Source organism: Cyprinus carpio, chromosome B24 (genome assembly GCF_018340385.1).
Source record: "Cyprinus carpio isolate SPL01 chromosome B24, ASM1834038v1, whole genome shotgun sequence".
In the NCBI taxonomy this organism is placed as follows: domain Eukaryota; kingdom Metazoa; phylum Chordata; class Actinopteri; order Cypriniformes; family Cyprinidae; genus Cyprinus; species Cyprinus carpio.
The window spans coordinates 20,326,443-20,353,331 of NC_056620.1; the positions used below are offsets into that span (position 1 = coordinate 20,326,443).

The 26,889-nt window shown below is 35.2% G+C and overlaps 2 protein-coding genes across 3 annotated transcripts in view; one reads left to right on the forward strand and one right to left on the reverse strand.

Annotated features, from left to right (window-relative positions):
- The window catches only part of LOC109083592 (obscurin-like), a 50,417-nt gene extending 48,972 nt beyond the window's left edge, over positions 1-1,445 (forward strand). The window contains 1 exon segment of the mRNA XM_042752096.1: positions 2-1,445. Within this exon segment, the coding sequence (XP_042608030.1) occupies positions 2-409 (408 nt within the window). The 3' untranslated portion in view covers positions 410-1,445.
- A 797-nt stretch (positions 1,446-2,242) lies between these two features.
- On the reverse strand, positions 2,243-25,971 carry LOC109079579 (guanine nucleotide-binding protein G(olf) subunit alpha-like). 2 transcript variants are annotated; one of them, XM_019094721.2, is made up of 12 exons: positions 25,337-25,971; positions 20,193-20,265; positions 18,758-18,812; positions 18,539-18,658; positions 15,881-15,978; positions 5,787-5,841; positions 5,620-5,693; positions 5,446-5,504; positions 5,006-5,126; positions 4,766-4,896; positions 4,420-4,487; positions 2,243-3,703 (listed from the first exon to the last, which is right to left on the reverse strand). In XM_019094721.2, the coding sequence occupies exons 1-12, from the start codon at positions 25,785-25,787 to the stop codon at positions 3,557-3,559; spliced, it is 1,452 nt and encodes a 483-aa protein (XP_018950266.1). In that variant the 5' UTR covers positions 25,788-25,971; the 3' UTR covers positions 2,243-3,556. The 2 variants fall into 2 exon arrangements, with proteins under 2 accessions (XP_018950266.1, XP_018950267.1); XM_019094722.2 differs by lacking the exon at positions 25,337-25,971 and adding an exon at positions 20,450-21,110.
- Between the last annotated feature and the right edge of the window lie 918 nt (positions 25,972-26,889).

Consider the following 26,889-nt stretch of genomic DNA (forward strand, 5'->3'; position numbering starts at 1 on the left):
TTTGTTGGAGAGATTAATTGATTATTTTGTTGTTGGAAAAATTGTTTTGTTGGTGGTGGTTCGTGTGGTGCCAGCAGAGAATCGTATTGTGTTATTTTTTTGGTCCTTCAAGGAACACATCTCCAGCATGTTTAGTCCAGGTTCATCAGCGAGCGGCAGCTCTCAGGCAAGGCGAGAGAAGACCATACCTATTCATGTTACGGGACAACCTTCATCCAACTATTCACGCCATACCAGTAGCTTTGCGAGGCTTGAAGTCCAGCCGACGTACTGCTCCGAGGTCCAGAGAGGAAAGGAAGGAGGTCTGCAGAGCTTCAAAACACAGGTTTCCGCACAAACCCACAGCTACACGCCAACCGGACAGGTCACTCTTCAGATCAGCAAGAAGAAGCCATTTGAAAAGCAGTAACTGAGAGGAAACCGCTTGTTTTCAGCATGCAAAATTAGGAACATACAAGTAGGCCTAGTCTTAAATGGGAACACTTCTGTAAAATCTTGCAATCTGGGAGTGTAATTCAATAGTGAAGCTTCTTCTAACAGCAGATCATTCCATGTGAGGCAAAGGATTCGCTTGCCAAACTCAATGACCTAATGAAGACTTTCTCATTTCTTGAGTTCCCGAGAGCAAATGTGCAGCTGTGCTTCGGAAGGCAAGTCTGATACAACATGAATGTGCAAATATGGACAGTAAAGCTGTCTTTCGTCTAAAGCAAGGGTGTCCAATCCTGGCCCTGGAGGACCAACGTTCTGCAGAGTTTAGCTTCAACCAGCTCCAACACAGTTGCCTGGAAGTTTCCAGTAAGTCTAAAGACCTTAAATATCAGGTTCAGGTGTGTTTAATTAGGGTTGGAGCTAAACTCTGCAAGACAAGTGTCCCTTCAGGAACAAATTTGGACTCAACTTTCTAGTAAGACCATCTTTGCTTGTTCAGGTGTGTTTGATTTGAATAGGAGCTACACTCTGTAGTAAATTGGACCTTCTGAGAATCCCTGAACTAAGAAACACTTAAAGAAATAAGAGTGTTTATGTATATCAAGAAATCCAAATTTTGACTCCAAAAATAAGATTTTATCTGAATGTAATTTATGTGCTGTATGGAATTAATGTACCTCAGCAATACATACATATATATATTTGGGTGTTTGGGTTGACTTTTTCTGTCAAGTTGATTGCATGAGTTGTTCTTTAGTGTAATACACTGTGGCTTGTTGAATCTGAGCTCTATGTTAATGTATCAGAAATCTTGAATATGTCATCCTGCTCTGAAGACTATTCAATGTGGTCAGCATTTTAGTGTTGCAATGTGAATGTATGGGGTTTTGTAGACTGACAAAAGGAATAGCTGCGGGAGATCTTAAGACTTAAGAACCATAACACAAAATCTATTTAATGACTTTAGAAGATTTATTTTAAAAAGTATTTCTTGTGCAACATGATGTTTTTGAGCATATTGTTTTTAGATTTTTAAGTTTTTTTGTTTATTTGATTGATTATTATTTATATTTATTTGTGTTTGTTTGTTAATTAAATACAAACACAAATTTTGTCAAACAAAATTTGCATGTGTAACATAATTTGTTTTGTTTTGTGCATCACATGGTTTGAAAAGTTTTGGTAAAAGCAAAATAAATTAGGACTGCCAAGGGTGTTCAGCAGATTAAAAAAAAAAAATTTGAATAAATATAAATAAAAATGTACGTCTTGAAGTTCTGCTTTACAAAATAAGAGTATATTTGGATGTGTGTATTATAAATCAGACTTCTGTCCAATTGTAACCTGATATCACATAACATTGATATTAAAGAAAATTTATGGTGTATGGTGAAAATCGTCGGACACGCACAGTTGCTTTCAATATTGCACTCTCATTTATTCATTTCACTCTAGACATGCTTACCTATGTGTGCAAGTACACATCTTCATTGTATACATACTAAAGTATGTATACGCCAACACACACATAATTAAACATGTAGAATTGTACATATATATTTATATAGACCTATAAATTTACATGTACGCACATTTATAAAAGAGTGCACACAATGCACTCCTGCACACACACGCACGCACGCACGCACAGAAACACATACAAATGTCTGCGTCTGGTAAGTCTGTGTTTTTATTGTTTGTGTGATGTAAGTGGAAATACACGCACTCACAGACACAAACATGGGTATATATCTCAAACATACTTCATATCCAAAAAGGTCTTTGAAAACAACACCAGGTTGTGATTTTGGACACTTCAACTTTTTTTTTTTTCTTTTTTCAATTTTTCTGTTTTTAAAGCTGAGAATTGAAATTAAACGGAAAAACAACGCAAAACGAGAAAGAAAGGCATGGTGCTGTTTCGTCGATCATAACCGCAGGTAAGGGGGGGGTCAATTTGCATAATGTATACAGGTTAAGATTTTTCTTTCCTATATTTATTTTTTTTAATAAAGAACTTTTTCTCTTTTTATATAAACAAAGCAGAAAAACAAACAAATAACCGAAAAAAAGAAACTAAACTCTACAGAGTAGGTCCCCATCCACAGTCCCTTCTGCCGACAGGGGTGACATCAAGCTGTACAGCGCAGTCAAAAACATATGTATCAGCTTCATTTACAGGTACAGCCATAATCAAGGCACAAAGATCTACAAGTAGATTTTTTACTCTCTTTCAATAAAGTTGTACAAAATAATATAACATTTTATAGTCTGTACAGGAAAGTGGGGGGGGGAATCACCCTTGCACAGTCTGTACAAGTTAAGAAACTAAAATAAGAAATGGGGCGTTTCTTTTCGCGGATGTTTCGCCGTCATGTTCCCAAAACCAAACCGAGGCTTCAGCAATGTTCCCGTAGCCCCTCCTCCTCCTCCTCCTCATTTCAAAGGCTGCGCCTCTTCACAGATCCCCTCCTCCTTGTTTCAAAGGCTCCACCTCTTTCACATAAAAAGGGGCGTGGTCATCCCCACCATTCTCTGACCTGTCCGCAGCCTTAAGTGGGACAGAAATTCATGATTTGATGCTACATTGTGTGTCCATCTTCGTAAAGAAAAACGTCAGTCAAAACCTGATGGAAAAGTGCATTACTTCACTTCGCTTCCCCAGTGTTCGACAACCCCCGGCCCACCTCCCCGTCCCCGCCTCTGTCCGCGGGCGATCTTCAGTGTTCGGAAACAGAAAGAGCAGCAGAGAGCCCTGTAGGCCAGAAGATCAAGGTTCGGGGTGCGAGACTAGGACTCCTGGAGGTCACAAGGTGATGCGATCTTCATAATCTGGCAGGCGCCAGCACGTATACATATATACACGACGAATAAAATTTGAATAAAAAACAAGGAGGTAGCCAGAGGCTTTATGGAATGGCAAAAATATAGGCGAACCAAATAAAAATGTGGGGGGAAAGACCCAGTGAGCCCCTCCGCTCTGAATCATGAGTTCAAATAAAACACCTAAAAACCGAAGGGTGGTGCGCCAAACATCAGTAGTATATTCGTCTGCGGTTTTGGCCTCGTGAGTTTTGAGGGCAGGGGGAGTTTGGAGACACGTTTGTAAAGCGCTGAAGTGAGATCACAAGAGTTCGTACTGCCGCAGGTGCATTCTCTGGATGATGTCTCGGCAGTCGTTGAAGACCCGGCGGATGTTTTCCGTGTCCACTGCGCATGTGAAATGGGGGTAACAGTAGTGACGGCCGTCTCCGCTTTCTGTACTGATCCTCTGCAAAAAGACCGGGTGAAAATTAGGGATTTCAAATGACTACAACCAGTTTTTCATGATTAATCACCTATTTTTTGTAGTTAAAATTTAAGAAACTATATATCTATCTTCTGGAAATGTGCTATGAACTTACCACTTCAGACAGAAGTGGGAAAAAATAAAAAAGTATATGCTTTTTTAAAAGGCTAAAAAGGTTTCAATTACAGTGTCTTGAAGAAAACAACCAGACAATATTCCAATGAATCTCCAGTGAAATTATATTCAGTGAGTCTTTAAAGTCGGAATTGAGTGTAATGAGATAATCTTTGCTGATTTAACTTAAAACTACATATATACTGTAACTAGTGTAACCATTGTGATTAATACTTAAATATTTCAGTAATTGCACAATTTAACTCTGTGTTCTCGCATATATATATATATATACACACTTAAATATTATTGCTGAAAATGAAAGTACATGGTAAATATTTATTCTTTAGAGAGCCACACGATGGCAACAGTTATTGGTTTACTTATTTAAATAGAAAAGAGTAAATATTGGTCAAAAATGATGGCGAAATCAAACTTTGGTCAATATCTAGTAGTCTACAAACTGCCCATCAACAGGGTTTCCTCCATCATTTCATAATAGAAAAGGAAAATCCCAACAGTCTAAAATCTGACTGCAATAGTTGCCGTGTTTCATCTGTGTATTACAAAATGAAAATACTAACCAAAAACTCATCACGAATGAAATACTTGGCTCTTGTCACTCTGGGGTCTTCACCGGGTTCAGGAATTACTGAAAGATAAAAAAACACTCGACAGATTAACATACACTGACCTGCACATGAATCTCAATAGGAAATTATTTTGACTTTGACAGATCTGAATCTCACTAACTCACACAAATATAGTGCACATGGACTACTTTTATGATACATTTATTGAGCTTGTGCACCTTTTCATGACAGTATTTTCATATTTCCTTTAACCATGTCCATTATTTGCCAACTAACAACTAAAACTTCAGTCCTTAGAGAACTACTGGGTTTTGATCAGTGGGTGGAAAAGTCTAACCTTTATCAGGTAAGGTGTAAGAAACATATTCAGGGAAATAATCTTCAATTTTGGATTTCCCAGCTAATACTTTCTCTGCCAGCATGTCTTGTTTGTTTAGGAACAATATGACAGAAATTGTCCGTAACCATCTGTGAAAAGAAGAAATAAAGACACACACAGAGACGGGGGGTCAGTAAAGCCTGCACTTACACTTATAAGCAAGTTCTTTATTACAAATAAGAAAATAAAAGGCATCACCTGTTGTTCCAGATACTGCGAAAAAGAGCAAGTGCTTCCCGTAGCCTGTTCGTGTTGTTGTCTTCCCTCAAGACCATGTTATAGCTGCTGCTCGCTACCACAAAGATGATCGCTGTGACGTCTGCAAATCAACACCACATGTGTGATCAGTGTGTGTTTTCTTATTTTCTGATGTATATAAAGAGATGACGGTAGCTATAGTACAGAAAGAATATTATGGAAGTCAATGGCTACCGTCAACTGTTAGGTTATCAACATTCTTCAAAATACCTTCTTTTGTGCTCAACATACGAAAGAAACTCGTATAGGTTTGGAACAACATGAGGGTGAATAAATCATGACAGCATTTTCATTTTTGGGTGAATTATGACTTTAAAGTTTATACAATGAAATTGTTGAAGACAACATGCACGTGTCTCATTCACACACACTCAGTTTACCATTAAAACACTGAATCCATTTTCTCCGTTCGTCTCTCTGACCTCCCACATCAAACATACTGAATGAGATGAAAGAGAATGAGAAATGTGTAATTTTTGTGGATATATTTGAAGTTTATATGAAGGTAATATCCACTGCACAATCTTTAATATGTTTCTCAGAAGCGGACTCACTGAAAGTTGACTTTGTCCACTTGAAATCGCGTCTCAAAAATCCCTGATGTTAACACTCTGCAGCGAAGCAAGTCCTGAAAGAAGGAAGATTGAGAAAAAGTGTGTTCGTTTGTGGAAAACAGCCGTCTCGCATGCAGTTTCTCATCTAGAAAAAGCTGAAAAGGTACCTGGTCTGTTGGAGTATAGTCACTTTGTCTTACTGCATCAATCCGGTCAAGAAAGCTGCAAAGACACAAATGAAGAAAAGCATGAAGAAAAAGCAAATCATTTTACACATTTAGGGGTTTATTTTATTCATGACCATACCTACAGTATTTATATTTTGGACAATATATAATTGTTTATATAATGTATGTGCAATAGCTCAGTAAATGGTCTCTTACATTTACCAAGTCTACATTTATTTGATCAACATTTGCAACAATGTAGAAGTATTTATTGTCACCTTAATGATCAATTTAATGCGTCCTTACTGGATAAAAGTATTTCTTTCAAAAGACAAAAAACACAACATACAAACACCAAAAAACTTTCAGCTAAAAATCACCTTCAAAAACACTGTTCATTGTGTCTCAAGTGTGACTCTGGTACTTTCATCATTTTAAACGCCGGTATTAAAATGAAAGAAATGAAGACCCGACACCCTTTGAGGGTCTAGATATACCTGTTGCTGAATCAAATATGTTCACAGGACCTGAAAGAGAACTGAACCCCTGAAAGCATGCTTACAGCATGTACGCAGCTGAAGTATGTTAGATAACAAACCCATATCTTTCTCTTACTTCCCTGCAGAAAGGCAGAATATTAGCCCAACACTCTGTGACCATCATGTGATGTTGGTGCTATCAGCACTAACGCAGACAAATATAGACTCATCCCACAAGCTTGTGACAACAAGACAATCTGCAACGACATGGCCAAAAAAAAAAAAAAAAAAAAAAAGATAAAAGACAAAATAGGTTTATGTGGAGATCTCCACTCTTGCTTTTAGCATTTTGTTTAGATGTGAAAATGCAGATGATCAGGTCATTACTTTTAACATATTGTACTCTAGTCATAATATATATGAAAGAATACTTTTATTCAACAAAGACAGATTAAATTTGCCAAAAGTGACAGTAACAATATGTTACAAAAGATTTCTATTTCAAATACATGCTGTTCTTTTGAACTTCCTGTTAATCAAAGAATCTTGAAAATAAAAATGTATCATGACTTCCACAAAAATATGAAGCAGCACTACTGTTTTCATCACTGATTATTAAATATTTCTTGAGCATCAAATCAGCATATTAGAATGATTTCTGAAGGATCATGTGACACTGAGGACTGGAGGAATGATGCTGAAAATTCAGCTTTGCGTCACAGGAATGAATTACATTTTAAAAATGAGTTAAAATAGATAATATATGAAAGAAAAAAATATTATTTAATAGTTTTAATAAAAACAATTATATTATAAAATAATAATAATTTTATAATTATTATTATCAATATTATCTGAAAATATTTTATTATTCTGAATTACAATAATATTTTACAATACTACTGCTTTTCATTTATTTTGAATTTGAAAAAAAAAAAGAATAAAAAATATTTTTAAAAAACGTAAAATAATACTCTGCGTTAAATACATGCCACAGACCACAGAAAAACAAAACAAACAAACAATACAAAAATATATTCAGTGGAATAAATGTATTAAATATTTACCAATACATATTCAATGCCAATTAGTGATCATCTAATAAAAGTCTCTCAAATTTGCATGATTATATAATCTTTAATATTATAAATTAAATCTAGGGTGACACTAACTGCTTTCATCATTATTTTTTTTAAAAACTAGTGACATTTCTTCACGCTTTGTTTTGTGGTTTCATTAGAACAGACAGAGATACATGGAAATCAACAGACTGGAACAAGAACACTGTCTCTCATCATTTAAACACTGTTGCTTTTAAAAACTGATAACAGCCTCCACAACTGCTCAGTAAAACATTACAAACCACAAATTCCAGAACTCGATCGCCACTCATAATAAACACACTGAATGACAACAACTTGGACGCTTCTTCAGTATCAAACACAGCTTTGGAGTGAGCGGTCTCATAAAGAAGTGGGTACAAAATCAGCAAGGTGTAAACAAAACCCATGCATCCCTACTGTATATACTGTATGTACATTCCACCAAACATGCCCATGTATTTCCAATGTTCACCTCCAGAGGGCAGATGTCTGTTCATTGAGTTTGAAGTCCTCCTCCCTAACTGAAGCCCAGTGATCTGTCTGAGTATCAACCGAAACTGTTTTCATTTTAATGTGAGCACTCTAAAAGACAGTGACTATACATCTCATGACTACAAAACGAGCTCTTCAGCAGCATCAGGCGAGCTGAGGAGGTGTTTGTGTGACTATCTGCCATCAAGGATACATACAGTATTGACAAGATGTGCACGGCGAGTCCCCACCTCCGTCTTGTGCCGTTTTGCACGTACAGAGCATTGTATACGTAGGATCAGTGTTGACACAATGGTTGAAGAAGAACAATCCAAACAAATTCCACATGTTGATTTAGGCAGAACTAAAACACAGACTAGCTCAAACCTAAAAATGGCACGCGACTAAACAAACTCATTTTTGCATAAGATTACATAAAGAACTAAGCAAGATACTTTGAACTTTGTCATCGCGAAGCTAAACTAAAACCGAAAACATTATTTGTTTAAAAGTATAAAACAAATACAGAATTACATATACAAAGAAAAGCTAATTATATTTATTTTATAAGTAATTTGATATCATATAAAATATCAAATTCATAATACTATACAATAAAAGTATATTGATTAATACATTTTTAAAAGGAACTTTTATCAAATGAATTTAAATTAAAGTGTGTGTGTGTGTCTGTGTGTGTGTGTGTGTGTGTGTGTGTGTATATATATATATATATATATATTAATGTGAATGTACATTTTTTCATAGATAAAATTATCGGTTTTATAACACTATTTTTGAACTTGTGTTTGTATTTTTTTAGCTATTATAGTATATTATAACAAAATTTAATATAGTTAGAATACAGTTATTTTATATAATAATTTTATATAACATTGAATACAAAATTCAAAAATGTATATGTATATTTATATTTGCCAGACTTGAATATGTAAGAACACACACACACAAATGCATACATACATATAAGCCTGGCTTAACCAATTAGATATCAGAGATAAAATAATCTATTTTACAATAGTTCTTTTGAAGTTGTGTGTGTGTTTATTTACTATTTTTTATTTAATCCCTCTTGGTTGCTCTTATGCTGAAAATAACATCTCTCACGCTATTAATCCGATTTATCATTGTGGTTTTTCAGAGTCTGGAGAGTGTTCAGTAAGATAAGTTAAGATAACTAAGCACAGATTGCACTCGATGGGCGATTTAAATGCAGTTTAGGAACACAAAGTGGATTCTAGATCAGAAAACAGGGAAATTTTACCTGGAGCTATTCCAAAACCAGTAAATCCAGTTCACATTAAACAATGTGGGAGTGTTTGAACACGTTTCACATGTCCTATTGAGTGCAACGGCTCTACAGCTGCGGGTATCGGTGCTAGGTTTCTTACTCCATTCAATTAGATTGAGAAAGCTATTTGGAACTTGCATTGTTATATACAGAACCTCTTCTAATCCACAAAACTTTTAAAGTTACAAATGCCTAAGACTTCTCAAATTTCTAGTCTGCATTCTTGTAATTCCTGAAAAAAATATTATAAATGTTTATTTTAAATTTAATGTAACTAATTCTGCATACACTCACACACACTGCATTTTCGAGTCTGGGCTGCGTGAATGCATGCATCTGGGTCTACAGACACAAAATGAAACTAAAAAAGGCAAATTTGACAGTACTGGTCGGGTCAGATTACAGGGTCTTGTTTAGGCCCAGGATCAGGTTTCAGTTTAATTCCCAAGCATGCACACATAATATTAGAGTATTGCATTTTCACTTGTTACAACGATTTAATTGCACATTCATGGAAAGCTGAACTATTAATGAACTATCATAAATTCTTGTAGATGCTAGCAATGCATGATTATGAAAATGCATGAACTAAAAATAGTGTAAAGTGTCGCATCTATCAAGTGCATGAATGTAAATACATTCAAATATATAAATATAAAAAAGTGAAAGAAAAAATGACAAATATTATAGTTACAAATCATTACAAATACTTAAATTCGTAGAACCAGAGGGAAAAAAACAGTCACAGAATAAAAAAAAAAAAAGAATCCTTATTGTAGGGATGCACCGAATGTTTGGCAAGTTATGGCAACCTAAATTATTTGGGTGAAAATAGCAAAAAAAAAGCGTTATAAGTGAAAAGACTAAATAAACTGTACTGAACAATGACGTGACATGATCAAATAGAGGCGTGCACTAATGTGGCAAACATGTCAGCAGTGTGAAAGCATTTAAAACTATCCATGAAAGATGCAAAAATCATAACAAGCAACGACAGAGAGACTGTTTAGTACTGTATCACATGATGAGAAGAGGAAGGGTGGTTGTTGCTGGTTACTGTATGATGACTGAAATCGCAAAATGGCCTTGAAAAATTAGCAATTAGCCAGGGTTCAAAGTCCAAAGCGCAAGGAAAATCTGCGCTGAAATAGTCTTAGAAATAAAAATTGGCAAAATACATAGGGGAAATAAACATGGAAAACCGTGTTCGGTCTTCGGCCCTATGTTTATTTTCTTTGGTTTCGGCTAAGAATTTCCATTTCGCTGCATCCCATCCTTATTATAGACCTTAAACTCAAAGTAACCCACACTGAAAAAATTAGGTGTAGAAATACTTTTTAATCATAAATTGCTAGTAAATAATCACAAATAATTGCAAAGAATCAACAAACAACACCTTAAATTAAATGTGAAATTGTAAGTAGAAAGACTTTTTTCTTAAAATCATGTTTTCTTGTAAAGCATAATGGTTATCACTTTACAGTAAGGTTCATTAGTTAACTACAATAGTTAACATGAACTAAGAATGAAAAATACTTTGTTAGCATTTAATAATCTGAGTTTATATTAATTTCAGCATTTACTAATGCATTAAACTAGCAAGTCATGTTTGTTAACAGTGGTTACTGCTCTATGAACTAACATGAACAAACAATGAGCAACAGTGTTTCATTAACTAACATTAAAAAGATGTTAGTTAATACATTAACTAATGCTAACAAGTCACACCTTATTGTAAAGTACTTAAATCATCTTTGTTTTATTTGCAACTTTGAAAAATAATTTTTAGAGTGTACATATGTTGAAGTACTTGCCACAAGATATCTGTATGCCTGTTGTAAATCATTAAAAAGCTGTATTTAACATAAAAGCATGATGGTTTAATAATCACTATTGGTTTTCATAGCTTTGAGCAGTTGTGTCATTCTATTTTTAGCTAAATGCTGGCAAAATCTCCAAACAGAAACCCCAAATGCTAAAAATGGAAATCATAATCTGTTGCTATTTTTATCAACTGCACGTGTGCATGTTTGTTTGTGTATCTATGTAAGAAAAGGCAGAAAAAAAGGGCACCGGAAGAGAGAGAGAGAGCGCTGCTGTACATCAGTGAATGTTTATTCCCTCTAAGCACTTATGAGGGTCTGATATGTATAACCACACACACACACACACACACACACACAGGCTCTTTCTGCGCCTCACCTTCTCTTTCTGACCTTCCTTTGTTTACGCGCATTGCCGGGATACTCCCTTTGATTCGGCAGCGCGCACACACACACGTGACACCCTCCACCAGTGAGTGCTCTGCAGTGCTGTGCTATAAATAGCTCCTGCTTGCCCCGGCTGCGCTGTTCCTTTACATAAGCGCTGGCGGAGGGAGGAGGGGGACAGACAGCACAACCACAATCTCCATACAGCCAGGCCTGCAGAACGAACGCCACACACAACTGGGATCTCTCTCTCTCTTTCTCTTGCTCGCTCGCTCGGACTGCTGCTTTAACTGTTTCTGTAGTGTCCTCTATCACAACAGCACCGTCTCGGTCACACCGACCCACTTCCGCTCGAACGTGTATTTGTGTGACATCGACATGTAATCTGTTTTCTTTGAGCCTCAAAATAGACGTGCCATTAGAAATAGAAACGAACACAGACAGATGTCACAAAATCACGCAATCATGTAATGATCTCACAGGCCAAAGGGCAGTCAAGATGCACTGAGATAAAACAGCTGCATCAAATCCTCTAACAACATATTGTAACGACACTTAAGAATTGTCTTTATAATCTTGTAAAAATAATATAAAATTAATCACGATTTATCGCATCCAAAAAGTTTTTTTTTTACATAATATACGTGTGTGTACTGTGTATATTTATTATGTATATATAAAAACACACATGCACGTATATATTTCAGAAAATTTTTATTTGTATATATTAAATATATTTATAATATAAATTATATGAATATAAATATAGACATGTAAATATTTAAAAAAAATATATATAGTGTGTGTGTGCACTTATATATACATAATAAATATACACAGAACACACACATATATTATGAAAACAAAAGCTTTTATTTTTGGATGCGATTAATTGCAATTAATCGTATATATTATATATATATATATATATATATATAAAATAACACACACACACACACACAATTTTATACATTTCTAAGACAATATTTAGTCTCAGTTATGTCAGGTCTGTTTAAATAAAATTAAATATCAGGTAGGCCTATGTTTACATAAAATAAAACAAACAAAAAAATAACAGTTATCCATCTTTTTTATGTTATGTTTTGATGCCTGATTTCACTTCAAAAGTGAAATTCTTAAATGCATAAATAAATCTAAATATAAAAGAAAAAAATATTATTTAAGAATGCACGGTTTTCCAATTATAATTTATGTAATTTATACTTTCTGTAACATTAAACAATGTAGCTTTTAGTTTAATTTGAATTCATGGAAAATTATAAACAAATCTGTATTGAGTAAAATGTTATTATTTTACAGCAAAAGCATTTTTTATGAATTCATAATATTCAAAGTTACAAATACTCACATATTTGGATATAACATTGAGTTTTTTGTTAAAAGAAATGGCAAATGATTTGGAAAATTTGTAGAGTTTTAGTCTGAACTCTGCATGGCATGTTACAAGCTTTAAAAATGGTCTATTAAAAAACTGATATTGTTTATAAATATAATTATTTCTATATAAATAAACATTCCTAAATATCATTATTCTGTTCATTTAGTGAAATAGTGTGGAAAACATGCCTTTATAATTTATAACTACATTTTATTGTTTTGGTCCCCTAAGGCTTTACTTTAAATAATTTCAGAGTAAATATAAATGCATATAATAAATAATAAATGTGCATAACATTGTCAAATATTATCAAAAGAGCATAACATAGTCTAAATAATACTGAGATATAATTACTGGATTACTGGTGTTTGCTAAAGCCGGCATAACTATTATTATTGCTCATGCTTAGGGTTAGTGTTCTAAACAAACCTTTGACCCCAAGTATTAAAGTTTAGCACAGAACTTGTCCTGCAACATTAATGCCGTATGAATGACCTCCAATTATGTGGTTTGTTGAGGAGAGGTGTGCTATTACTTTTCCAGGCATTTAATAAACACTTGGGCAGACAAAATACAGGTGCAAAAAAGGACATACACAAGAAATACCTAGAAGGGTGTATTCTCTCAGTCCAGTTCAGCAAGCAACCAATCAGAACACTCCGGCAAATAGCAAATGCACAGAAACACACTGTGACTTTAAACTACTCAAAACACCTTAAACAACTGCAAAGCTCTGGCTGCATGATTTTGAAAAAAAAAAAAAAGCTGTGCTTGTACGTGGCTGCATAATTTGACCAAAATGATGTGATTATACATCAAAATAATACATTTAAATATTCATTTAAATTTAAATAATTGTTTTTATTTTTTATTAATATTTTCATTAATATTTTTACTTTAAATCATGTTACTAAATAAAAATATCATAATGTTACTATAATAAAACGTTACTATTGTAATCTTACATTGTAAAATAAACAGATCTAATATTTAAGAAACATAAAATTTGTATTTTACATTAAAACTTACTAAATTAACATTACAAAAAAATTACAGATTTTTTCATCAAAAAATAACCTAACCCTATCTTTAAATCATTTTAAAAGTTTTAAATTCCTTGTTTTATTGTTCTGATAGTTTTTTATGATTATTTTATTTCCTTTTATATAAAGCACTTTGAATTACCATTGTGTATGAAATAAACTTGCCTCGCCTAACCCTAACACTAATAATTACATCTTAATTTCTTAATTTTCAGCACTTTTATTTTGACGGTAAAGAGCAGAACGCCCTTAAAGCTTCTCTTTTGTTGAACGCTTATGATTACTAGTACAGAAAGATAGTTGGCGCATGTTGTGTTCCCAGTGCACATTAAAGTGACCCAAACTCAGAGCAGCTGTGAGTCTGTATGGAGCAGTATTTCCTGCAAAACATATCTGAGATACTTGAGTAAATCATCATTACCTTTAACCCTTTTGAGTCATATCACAATTTCAGTTTTATTCCGGTTAACTGTGCAGCCCTACCCAAAAATCACGTGAGGGAGAGTTGAAACACCACTAACATTTTCTTCCAAAACTATAACTTCCCAAAAAAAAAAAAAAAAAAACAACAACAAACTGGATGCAATTAGATTTATCTGAAAACTGTTTCTAAGTCGACCTGGATCACAGTAAACACATCTGAGCAGACACTAATTTGAAGTTGTATAACAGAGGAATTCTCAGTATTGTAAAAGTCTTCCACAAAGAACAAGCCTGTGTTGAGAGCAGCTGGGTGTCTGTATGATCCTCCGAGCATCTCCGGGCCTTTTCTGACTGAGAGACAACAGTCGCCATTATGTGTCAGGCACTGCACTAGCTGGTGATGCTATCTGTGTCCTACAAAGCAGCTGACCAACTCCCATGACCTGACCACCCTCCTCACGCTTTCATACCTGAAATATGGCCACTGTAATACAAGAGAAACACCAGCACTGGCCTAAAAATGCCACCAATCTACAATCTCTCTCTTATATATATCACATGTTTTTAGTGGGCTGCCTGAATGTCTTAATGAAGCCCTGAATAAACAGGTTGGTTCTGCATTCATCTGAGCCTGATCAGACATGTTCCTTCTAGGGATGTGCAAACTTTATATTTTCAAAACAGATTACTTGCTCGGTTGCCTGAACTGGTTTCAGGTTTACCTGACCCCGATTTACAGACGCAACTTTTCCGAGAAGGTTTTACAGTGCACACCATCTGAAGCACAGTGGCTTCAAACAAAGGTTTTTTAAAACTAGTCCACCTTACTAAACAACTAGTCAGTTGTTGGATAACAAATCCAAATCAATGTCACAATAAACACCTACATTACCGCCTTTTATTAAAGGAATTAATACTTTTATTCAGCAAGGGAGCATTAAATGCATCAAAACTGACAAAAAATACTTTCATAATGTTACAAAAGATTTAGATTGTAAATAAATTGTTCTTTTGAACTTTCTTTTAATTATAGAATCTTGAAAACAATAATGCATTACATTTTCCATAAAAATATTAGGCAGCACAACTGCAAAGCAAGCATATTAGAATGATTTCTGAAGGATCATGCGACACTGAAGACTGGAGAAATGTTGCTGAAAATTCAGCTTTGATCAGAGGAATAAATTACATTTTATGCTGAAATTTAAGATTTGATCAGTTTATTTTATTTGTATTTTTATTTTTATTTTATTAATGTTTCATTTTTTTGAATTGTTTTATTTCTTGGTGTTATTTTTATATATAAAAAAAAACACAGTCCCATGCAGGTCCAGCTATGTTTACTGAACATATTCCCTTTAGATTTACACGATAACAGCTATTCTGTTCAAAACATCAGTAAACTCGAATGACTGGCCACAACAGCTTTCAAAATGGCTACCACCATACAAATAAACACAACCACTAAACAGTGCAAACAAACATCCAAGCTATTATCATAACTATCAACAGAGGAAGACATCACGCTTTCGTCTACTTCTTGAATAAAAGAACTATTTTGGAAGCAGCAACTTAAGAAATAAGCTAAACAAAACCAAAAGTCGTAATCATAATATAGACACCAAGTTAATTGTATGATTAAACTTATACTTACTAATGCGCACAGTCGATGAGTTGATATTCGTTGGAGCGTTCATAACACGCCTTAACGCCTTCATCATCCCAGAGCTTCTTCGCATGATCGAAAAACTCCTGTGGAGACAACAAATATCTTTAAAACAACAATTTCTTACAAATTTAGAGAACATGCATGCCAAAATGACTGAATTTCAACAGCATTAGCAATCATTTTGCCTCTTCATTTCATTTAAGACATATTTCTTGAACTGATACCACTATATACTTCCAGCTACATTCATAAAATGTGTTTTGGTTAAAGCCTTTTGGCTGTTCTGGAAATAGACTGACTGATCACACCGGCCCGCCGCTGCTCCGAGCACATCTCATCATGCAAGCATTCAAACGCTAGTTTCTTTTCCTACTTGTTTGCAACTTTACATAATGTACTGAAATATATGAATTCTTTTCTTGAACAACTTTATTAGCGGTTACAGACATGTACTTTTTAGAACTAATGACCATATGTTATAAGAAAAAATTATATATGTATTTCTTGAACTGCAAAATACAATTTAAAAAAAAGGTACAAAGCTGTCACTGGGACGGTACCTTAAGGTACAAGAGCGAAAATGTACATCCATTCCTCTAAGTGGAACATATCCAAGATTTCATCACTTGTTCAACAATGAATCCTCAGCAGTGAATGGGTGCCGTCAGAATCAGCTGATAAAAACATCATAATAATCCACACGACTCTTTTAAACCATAACCTCTGGCCAAAATACTGACATATTTTTGTTTAGAACTGTTGTAAACGGTGCTTGATCTGTGCACATTTCTCTTATTATACATTTGAGACAACTTTTTCCTCTGAAGAAAGCAATATTATGGATAGAGGAAGCAATGATTTGAAGTTAAACGCATCTTGATGTATTTGTTTATTACAAACATGCAGCTTTTCATTCTCAATATGTTAAATGCTGGACTGGAGTGGTGTGGATTATTGTGATGTTTTTATCATCTGTTTAGACTCTCATTCTGACGGCACCCATTCACTGCAGAGGATCCATTGGTGAGCAAGTGACGTAATGCCAAATGATGAATTATCAAACTTATCTACATCTTGAACAGTCTGAGGGTGAATAAATTAAATTTTCAGCAAATTTCCATTTTTGGGTGAATTATTCCTTTAAGATAACACACAAAATACATGTTAGCTGTCAATACTGCATCTATCACCTGTTGAACTTACGAGTAAAATACTAATTACTTACTAAATAAGAACTGAATTTTCTGGACTATTTTCAATCCAACCCTACAAACATTCTAAAACTGATGAATTCATGAGTACCATTAAATAATTAAAGAGAAATCCAGGAGCTGAGAAAAGATCTGTGGTCTAAAACTGTCTAATTATAAATCTCCATTGTCTGAAAACACAAAGCCAACATTTGTGCAACCAAAAGTCAAGACATCTGCCATATCACCATACACAGCTTTCTAAATGTGCTAGAATACCACAACAAAATAAGAATAAAAAAAAAATTGACCCAATCGCACACTGCTTAATACTAAAAACTGAACTCAAGCACAGCAGAAACATATGCTATGCTAAAAGACAGAATCAGTACGACAGAGTGAGAACTTCGACAGTTTATAATTATCGTCAGTTTCAGTTTGATTCAGCCAGATCAGATGGAATTCTACAAATTTCACTGAAAATTCATAATCAACCCAATTTTAAAGTTATTACTTGATAGTTGATACCTTGAAACGAGCAAGGCTGAGAAAACAACACTGCCAATTTTTCCATGACTTTGGTGTCTTCTAATGACGGACACAAATATCAGGTTCAGTAAACCTACGCCAACCTGCGGCTGAAACACACAGCTACTTAAAGGAACACAAAATGTCTAAATTACAAAAAGTGCAAAAAGACTATATTTGTATCTCTGTCCTGAATTACACTCAGTCAACTGACAACTAAAGTAATTGATGTAAATGCATTTAATGTGAAAACCTTCTCTGTCCCGTGGATTAGTCAAGGTCTCCTGGATTAGTCAATCTGGAAATTAAATTCTACATATGAACCCAAAATATCCCTCGCAAACATAACCTAATGTGCTAGCAAACCACAGATGCAACAACAATGCATGACAAAGTACAAACAGAACGTAAGCCATCATAGCAACATGCTAACTGTATTATTGCATAGTTTCAAGAAAAAAATAGAATATTTTAACTACTGCCTAAAATGTATAAATATACACTCAACACTAAACGTTAAAAATGAAAACACATATCTAAATGATAATGGAGCATGTCTGTAATTAAATTTGTAAAAGTTTTAGGTGTTTGCTAGAAATGCTAGAACTTTATCCCAAATGCTGACAAAATTAAGACCTAATTTTAATCCTTACCATTAAAAATTATAATATTTATCATCCATTTAAAAGACAAACTCAAGCCCACAAAATAACTTCTGTCAGTAACATAATCAAACTTCCAGCAAGTAGCAGGGGTTTCACCTCAAGTACGTGATTTAAAAAAGATCATGCAAACTAGTATTTTCATAAATCAAAAGACTCATACAAAACCTCTTGATAAGCGCTATAAAAACCTCAGAACATTTACACAAATTCAAATGGCATTCAAAGCATCCTGGGTAAATTATGAAAATGAGGCTGCTTACCTGTGTGTAATCAAAGTCAGAGAGCGGTGCTATGCTTTTGATATAGTCGATCCTAAACTGGTCCTCTGGATTGGCGATTGGGACGGGTGGTATTAAAGTGCTCATTGCAGACACTATGGTCTAGAAATAAAAACCAAAGAGTTATGAGCTGTGAGACAGAGATAAGATCTAGAAAACAACTTTTAGAAACTAAATCAGGAATGAGAGCGGCTCACTCACCACGATGGCGTCCTTCACATTTTTGCGAATGTCTTGAATTTTCTGTTTCTTTTCCCTGTAATTTGGTCAAAAGACAGAAAAATTAAAAAATAAAATTGAAGACTGAATTTCAAATCTCCAACTACTCCTTCTAGGAATAGTTATAGGCCCAATATGTAAGTTTTTGCCACTAGAGGGCGCATATTCAAAACAAACAAGAAACAAAGGTGTACTTTGATGACGCAGTGCCTGAGTGTGGAATCATGGGAGTTGTCGTCTTCATCCCCACAGCTGATGCAATCAGACGGGACTCAGGCAGCAATTATGTTCATGGATTTAAAGATTTTTTAACATCGTAGTATGAAGCAGGGTGAGGCGGAAAGCCATCGAAGCGAAACAAGGCCACTGAACAAGCGCGGCACACGGCTCGAAAGCAGCAGAGCTTTTATTATGCCACAGTCGACGGCTGTGGGTCACCGCCTTCCGGTCGTGCGTATGTGGGGTAAAGCAGCGTTGTTTTATCATACTAGATACATTTGAAAGTTATAATGCTACTCTGTATGGTCGTAATCACTATGAGCCTTTTTTTTCAAATTGCTATTTCTCTAGATTTAAGTTCGAAACATCTGGGATAATGTAAAATACACAAGTCAACAAAATATTAACACCGTTCTAGTGGTTTTTGGATATTTTAAGAAAAATCTTACATATTGTGCCTTTAAATTACAATTTTGTCATTATTAAATAACCCTCATGTCATTCCAAAGTTATTTTCTGTGGAACACAAAATTAGATATTTCAGATGATCTAAACACAGCTCATTTCCATACAGCGACAGCTCAAAATGAACCAAAAAAACACCATAAAAACGATATATTATACATTCCAAGCCTTACCAAAGCCAAAGGCCTGTGTATCTCAACCAACCTTGACATGTCATGAAATTGAGAATGAAATTTGAGAGCTGAAGTGAACGGAAAGGCCTTAAGTAACTAACGATTTGAATTTCAGTCTCTTCCTGGTGCAACCTATCATATGACTCCAGAAGACTCCAGTATGAACTACTTTTATGTTTGTTTGTTTTTTTGTTATCAAGTAGTTTGGAGCTGGACAGAATTTGTGTCATTTAGACATGCTATCACAATTATTAAAAGGATGCAAAAACTGTTTTAAAGAAACACGCATGAAACTTTAACACCCAGAGGCCTGATGAACATTTGGTCTACGATTCCAGTCACTTCTCACTCGTGCTTTACTTACATACAGATTCTGTACGAGCATAAAACCGTGATGTTGCAGTGAGGCACTAGCTGCTAGCATGTAGTGCTACATCACAATCTGCTTCAGCATGTATGACGGTTTCCTTCGCCATGCCGAGGCTGAAGACAGGGCCCAGCACTCACAATACGCCCTCACATGCACATATGTGACATCAGTACAGTAAACAGGTACTCACTCCGCATTAAACCCGTTGACGTGAAGAATTCTCATCTGCTTCACGATAGTGCTTTTCCCCGATTCCCCAGCACCTAGGAAGCAAACACAGCCGTGTGAATACATGCAAAGTCTCTCAGATACTTCAGATATCACGGTGTGTGTTCTTCATATGTACAATCCGACATGCCAGATTGAGCTGTCAAACACGGTGCGTTTGAAAACACAGCCTCGTATGGGTCTCGTATGTCGGATATAACGCCTCAAGTCTCCTCTTACCCAACAACAACAGTCGATGTGTGGCTTTATAAGCCTGCCTCTCTTTTTGCAACTGTTTCTCTATTTTCTTGTTGGCCTCTCGCTGTGCTTTCTCGTCGATGCGCTGGTCTTCGGTTTTACTGCTCCCCAAACACCCCATCTTACTCCCTCGAAGCCAATCTGCGCGCTGCCCTTATGAACGATCAATCCAATTCCGATTCCAAAGAGAGAAAATGATCCACAATAGACAGGAAAAAAAAAAAGGTCGCCGGGAAGGGTTTTGTTTCTCCTCCGTTACAACGTCTCAAGCAGCCCGGGCGTCATTCAGGCGACGGGATTGATGAAACTGCTCACATATCGATCGGTAAGGTGGGATATGAACTTGCATCTGGATCCGGGGGTCTCTGCGAGCCCCTGCCAGGCTCTGTTCGCTTCTCTTCTCTTCTGTTCTCTCGCCCTCTCTGTATTTGTCTATGTGATATTCTCTGCCTGTATCTCTGCTGTAGTCTGTGACTCAGCACTGCCTCTGTCTGTCACACCTGGTAATGGCGGGTAAGAACCAGGAAAACTGTTACAAAGTATCGCTGACTGGTGGAACACTGTAACGAACGAGATCGTAAATCGAACGTTTCGACGTAACAACGTGAGTAAACAATGATACAGTGTAAAGTGTGGCGAATGTGACATTGTAGCAGCTGTATAGCTGGGACTCAAAGCCTATCAGGTTTTATACTGGAAAAAAACCGGTCTAAGCTGGTTTTGCAGGTCTTAAACGGTTTAGGGTCAAAAGGCCAACCTTACTAGTGACTAAACTTGGAGCTATGTCCTGTTATTATACCGATTATGTTAGCACACAGGAAATTGAATTATGATGTCTGGCTAAAACCCCAACTTTCTCACTTTTACTAGCTACAAATATTATTTTTGAGTTATTACACAACACCTTTTAATCCAGTGGTACAGCCAGACCATAAAGGGTCTAAATTCACCACATAAATGAATAATATAAAAGAAACCAACAGTGGCTTCAACAAGAAAGCCCGGTTGAACTAGAAAGAGTCAATATTCATAACCTTTACCCCCCATATTAATTATTTAGTCTCATCTTATCAGACTTTAATATTTTATCAAATCATCATATATGTCAACAAGCGACTTCTTTAAAAATTGCAGTTCTCCTATTTCATCCTTAAGAACACATATGACTTTCACTTCTCGTAAAACGTCTATTAAAAGCTTTTAAATTCATGTGAACTGACGTGACTTTTGTTAAACCATTAAGCAACTGTGGGAAACCATGAAATATGCACCATGTTTGCAAATACAGTGCATTTAAACATGGATTAAAATTATGAAAAAAAAATGTAAAAGCATCTTTGCAAGCACATCAACTCTTGCACTGAGACATAAATATATAAGAATAATTATATCAAATTATATAAATATATATAAGTATATAAGAAAATATAATATATAAATATGAGAAAATGTATCCTAGTGGCTCAAATAGGTATTAACAGTTTAGAAAACAGAAGCATTAGTGGTTTAGGGATTTTAAATGACATTTTTAGATTTTAGAAATTTAATATATAACTACATATATTTTTTTTTTATTTTTTAAATGCTTTAGGCCCAACTACTTTAGGTCAGGAAAACAACCAAAGCAGACCATATTTCAACATTGCAGCAGCATCATGTGAAGTACTGTTCATACAGAAACCATTCTGTTGAAGTTTTATTAATTTTTTAATATCTCCTCATTTATGTGTGATAGTTGTGCTCAGGTTCGAAGGTCTGAAATAGTGTCTTCAAACTAGAAAACAAAACAGTTCATACCAGACAGCATTATTAGTTTATCTAAGCCCTACTTTAACATTTAAAAAAACATTATATGGATATATGTTAAACCAATGTCATTCAAACTTCTCTCATAACCAACAAGTATTCAAAAACTACTGCAGAATATCCATAGGTACCAATATGTTTCACTGCGTTAGACTGGATGGAAGAGTTTTTGGCAAAATCATTGATGCTTCTATTTACTCGAGGATGAAATCTACATGTATGTTTCTGGCCTAAAGCTCAAATCTTTCAGAACAACAGAGCATATTGCATAATACTACCATTACAATTAGCTTGCCATATGCAGTTAGGGCCACGTTAGAGCCAAAGTACACGTTCAGTAAATGATAAAACCTATTTACAGGGTGACAAAGTTCAGTTTACAGACCACATACACTTCACATTGCAATGCTACAGAACGGAACAATACCAACTTGTGTGGAAGCATGACAACCTATTGGTTTTGCCCCTAAAGGATTCCCTACATGGTTCACCCATAATCAAACTATTCAACACTTATAGAAGGAGCTAAACACCCCTTTTGGCTATTCACGGGTGAGGCATCCATTACAACAGACAAAGCATGTGCTATATTTTAATAATGGTCACTTAAAATAGGCTATTTTTGAGCTTTCATTAAATATAAGCTACAAGACATGTTATTTAATAATAGCCAATGGGCAAAAATACCTGGCTGTTACCGTTATTAAAAGGAAATTATTTTCGCTTTAGGGTTGTATCATCTACTACTTGATATGGCACATATTTAAGTAGTTACAGTACAACTTGTACAAAGACATTCCCAAGGATGTATCATTCTTCTGAACTAAAAATAACTGTACCATAAAGCTTAAAGATAACTCAGCGAGATCCTCCATTAAAGTTAATTTATAAGCCACATCTTGGATGACTTCTCTCTGTATAATTCTATTATCCATTTCTAAAAACTGACAACATCTGTAGTCAAGGTTGTTTAATCAGCCTTTATGGAATTTCAAATTCATAACACTACTGTAACAACAGGCTTCCTTAGATTAATACAAGAAAAAAAATATATGAAGTTAAAATAGAAAAATATGAATGCATAAAGATCTGAGATGCCATTCTGTGTTTGTCTTTGGCCAAGTATGCCAGAGTTCAACTGAGCCATGTGCCAGTAAACCTTGCGAATTTGCTCTCTCTTTATTAATAGCTCCAAAATCATTGCTGGATTCTGAGTTTGGTCAGAGTAGATGAACATTTCACCCAAAAATGAAAACTGTTGCTTCTGCCTAAAATATGCATCCGTAATATTTTCGGTAGAAGCAACAGTTTAAAATGAAAGAGTCTTGATGCATTTGTTTCTTATAAACACACCGCTTTTCACTTCACAGGATGTTAACTGATGGACTGGAGTGGTGTGCATTACTTGTGGATTATTGTGATGTTTTTATCAGCTGTTTGGACTCTCATTCTGACGGCACCCATTCACTGCAGAGGATACAGTTAGTGAGCAAGTGATGTAAATTTCTTCAAATCTGCTACCATGAAAAAGCAATCTTATCTACATCTAGGATGGCCTAAGAGTAAGTTATTTTTCAGCAAATGTTCATTTTTTGGGTAAACCATTCCTTTAAGGCCACTGTCTGTATTTATATCAAGTGTTTTTTGATATAGCAGCATGAAAGATTATGGAACAACTGTAAATTCCCAGTGTGGATTAAGAAGTCAGCCTAGTTCATTTGTCAGTAGCAATGGACAACAAATGAATGAAATCAATTGATAGTAAGTCTAATACCTTTAGTCCTAATGACTCATGCCTTTGGAAACACGTATCCACACAAATGGTTTCAGTATAAAATCAGCACAGACATCACTTACCAAACTTTACAGTCCAGTACTAAAGACATATCTGGAAAACTGATCTTTAGATAAAGGAAAATGCTCTTGCAGCATGTAAAACAGCTGTATAGAATCAAATTAGGTCCTCGTGTTTAATATGATACTATTCAGTACGTTTTCTTTTTAGTGTGTTGTTTAAAATCAAACGTGCATGTGTGTAGTTCAGCAGGTCGTCTAGCTGGTTTCCAGCATTAAACTAAGAGACTATCAGGATATTTGTGTGAGCTGTCAGCGTCCCAGAGGTCAAAGTAATAGATTCTTTTACTATGACTTAGTAGGCCTATCTTATCAAAGCATCATGTCCTGGCTGAAAAACTATATGAGCTCAGTTTTATTTTCTGATATCTTGCTCACTTACATCATCACCAGATCCATTAATTGTCTATAGAAGGAGAATAATATACTTTTTAAAAGTATTTTTGAATTTTTGTATTCTTTAAAGGCCCAAGATGGCAAATAATACATGTAAATAGATAACATAAATAATGCATGATTAATTTTTTTTTTTGAAGCCTGAAAATATAGACGTATTATTATACAAGTTTTTTAATGCCTCAAAATACATGTAACGATGCATTATATCTTTATATTTTGTAATAAATAATTGTAAACTCGGTTGTTATACATTATCATATTTACCTATTATACTTTTAATGCATTGCAATGCATTAAAACAAATGTTAAATCTACCTCCAAAAAATAATAACATAATAATAAACTATTAATAATGTACGCATTTTTTTATTGACGGATATTTTTACACATTCAGTTTTTCTCCTCAAATCTCTTTGTTTTGAAACATTCCACGTTTTCGTAATTGACTTTGTCAAAAAACTAAATAATTAATATATTTACTTTTATGAAAATATCCATAGTTCATACTGTTTTTATTGTTGTAGTCTAATAATTATTTAGTTATGTGTCAAAAGCAGAAATAAAACCAGCATATTAGTATACATAAAAAATTATTGGTATCGGTCATTAAAATGATCAGTAATTAATCTCTACAAGTGTATTATGATGAGTCGTTACGAATGTACTGAGAATATATTCGTCTTTCAGGTATATGCTAGCATACATTTTAGCACGGCTATATGACGTCAATGCTCACTTGTTTTCAATAACACGACAATAATAATAATAAGAAGAGAACCAACATACAGTAAGCACGGCAGCATCACCCACCTAAGAGCAGCAGCCGATGCGTCTGCTTATATTCCCGTTTGAGTTCCTTCAAGGCCCTGTCAATGTTCTTACTGACTTTCTTGGCCTCCTTCTCGGCCTCCTTCTCCTCCACCACCACCAGTTTGTCCCAGTTCTTGTGTTTCTGGGCGCTGCTGGGAGTCTGGAGCAGCTGCAGCCTCCTCTTTCCTCCTCCTCCTCCTCCGTTCTGGATGAGCGCTCTGTCCGCGTCTCCACGGCGGAGCTCCCCGGCGTCCCCGGCGCGCAAAGGGGAGGTGGATGATGTCTTCCCGCTGTTCCCCCCAGAGTCCTCGTCGCGCTGCCTGGAGCCCCGGACGCACGACGGCATCATCATCATCCCGGGATCCGGAGGCTGGTGATCCGACTCCGAGTTGGAAATGGATCCACTGAGGTCCCCAAACAAGCGGGGACGCAGACTGTAGCACAGCCCCATGATGTGGCCAGGCGCTCACTGCTGATATTTGATCATAAATAAACAACAAACGCTCAATTCCAAGTGATTTAGGGCGTCATCACATGAGCTGAAAGCACACGGTGCATTTCCCAGCCATGCGTAATCCCAAAATGATGCTCTTGTATTTACAAAATGTCATTTTGTGTTTTCTTACAGTCCAACCTACGCGCAATAGTCGGTGGATCACCTGACATCTGCCTGTGCTGACAGTGCAGGTCCACCTTACCGTAAAGAAACCAAAAGCCCAGCCACACAAAACCAGTGGACACATATGGGGTCATCTAGGTGCCTTTTTGCTCACGTATTGGGTGATTTGTGCTTCTAAGGCCACGTTGAGGGTTCTGGATGGATTGTAGTCTAGACTATTTGAGCATGGAGATTACTTTATACTCCTGGGACCCTGGAGACTCACTAATGGGACGTTTAATGAGCACACCTGATGTACCGAGTGTGGAACAGCATAATAACAAAAGCAAACCACTGATTGTAATAAGTGAGAAGCTTGATCGTATTATAAAATAATGAAAAAGCCTCAAAAACCGCCTTCACATTACTGTAAAAATGATTTTTTTTTTCATAGTTTTACAAGAAAAAAAGATTTTGTCTTTACTAAAAAACTCATTACATGTTTGATTCAATGTTACTTGTCGTTTCTTTGTTATTATTAGTGAAATGTACTAATTTGTGGGTGAAAATCGTTACTAAATACTTTTCAGTGTTCAGGGAAATATTTTCATAATTTTAAAGAAAAAATTAAATAAGAAAGCTTAACAATGTATTTTACATTTAACTGAAAAAAAAAACAGTTGTTGCTCAGAAAACGGCAAGTGAATTTCACAGATAATGACAAAGAAACGGCAAGTAATTAAATGTGATTTAAATAATATTTTCTTGTAAAACGTACTTAAATCATCTCTGTTTTATTTACATCTTCGAAAAATCTTTTTTTTTTTTTTTTTTTTTACAATTATGACAGTTTTGACGGTGGTTACACTCTTGTGATTTGTTCGCAGAAAATATGTTTTAATCAGAACTGACCAAATATGATACATCTTTATATGCTTTAAAAAAAACAGCCATT